The sequence below is a fragment of the Fonticula alba genome (assembly GCF_000388065.1).
Source record: "Fonticula alba strain ATCC 38817 unplaced genomic scaffold supercont2.5, whole genome shotgun sequence".
In the NCBI taxonomy this organism is placed as follows: domain Eukaryota; order Rotosphaerida; family Fonticulaceae; genus Fonticula; species Fonticula alba.
This window is the reverse complement of record NW_009242975.1, coordinates 2,034,577-2,035,483: the sequence shown is the minus strand read 5'-3', so window position 1 is coordinate 2,035,483 and position 907 is coordinate 2,034,577. Positions and strand designations below refer to the sequence as shown.

General features: G+C 72.4%; 1 protein-coding gene across 1 annotated transcript in view; it reads left to right on the top strand.

Moving 5' to 3' along the window:
- The first annotated feature begins 474 nt into the window (after positions 1-474).
- Positions 475-907, top strand: part of H696_03612 (hypothetical protein) — a 3,098-nt gene continuing 2,665 nt past the window's right edge. The window contains exon 1 of the mRNA XM_009497484.1: positions 475-777. Coding sequence (XP_009495759.1) covers positions 565-777 — 213 coding nt within the window. The 5' untranslated portion in view covers positions 475-564. The remainder of the gene's footprint in view (positions 778-907) is intronic.

The window sequence follows — 907 nt, the reverse complement described above, 5'->3', positions numbered from 1 at the left end:
CCGCGGGCCCCAGCGGCAGTCTCGGTAGGGCGGGGGGGGGGGAGGGAGGGGGGGGCGGAGGGGAGGAAGAGGGGGGGGGGGGGGGGGGGGGGGGGGGGCACGACAGTATGCCTTCGCGGTGGCACTCCCTCATGCGCATGCTCATCCCGCAGATGCGCCCTCTCCAGTCACCCGTCGCACGGGACGACTGTCAGGCCCACCAGGGGGCTGCCCAGACCGTCGGGGGCGAGCCCGGCTCTCCACCTGCATCTTGAGGGGGAGAGGGAGAGCCTTCACAAGTGCGGGCGGAGGCTTTTCGAATTGCGTTGGGGGAAGCACGCCCGGGGGGGGGGGGGGGGGGGGGATCGGCCGGCCCAGGGCCCGCCGGGGGGGGGGCCCCCCCCCCGGGCCCCCCCCCCCCCCCCCCCCCCCCACCCAACCCTCCTTGCCTCATCCAACCCCCCCCAACCCACCCCCCCCTCCCCACCCCCCTCCCCCACCCCTCCCCCACCCCTTTCCCCCCCTTTTCCCCTCCGCGTTCGCACACGCACACGCATAGCGCCCGTCGCGCCGCGCCCCTCCCCGATGGACCATCACCTCCGCAGTGCCCGTCGTAAGACGAAGAATGTTCTGAAGGGCTACTCCGACGCGGAGGCCGCCGTCCGTGAGGCCACCTCCAATGACCCGTGGGGCTGTCCGCTGCCCCTGTACCAGCACATTGCCAGCATGACGCATGACCGCCAGCAGCGCACCGAAATCATGAAGATGACTTTCAAGCGGCTGAACGATCACGGCCGCGTACGTGCCCTATTTCCCCCCCCCCCGCCGTCAAGAGGGCCAGGCGCCCCGAGCCGGCCGGTTCATGTGTCCTCCTCGGCCCGCGTAGCTGGTCGGAATTCTGCCCCGGCATCCTCGCTCGATTGTCCCC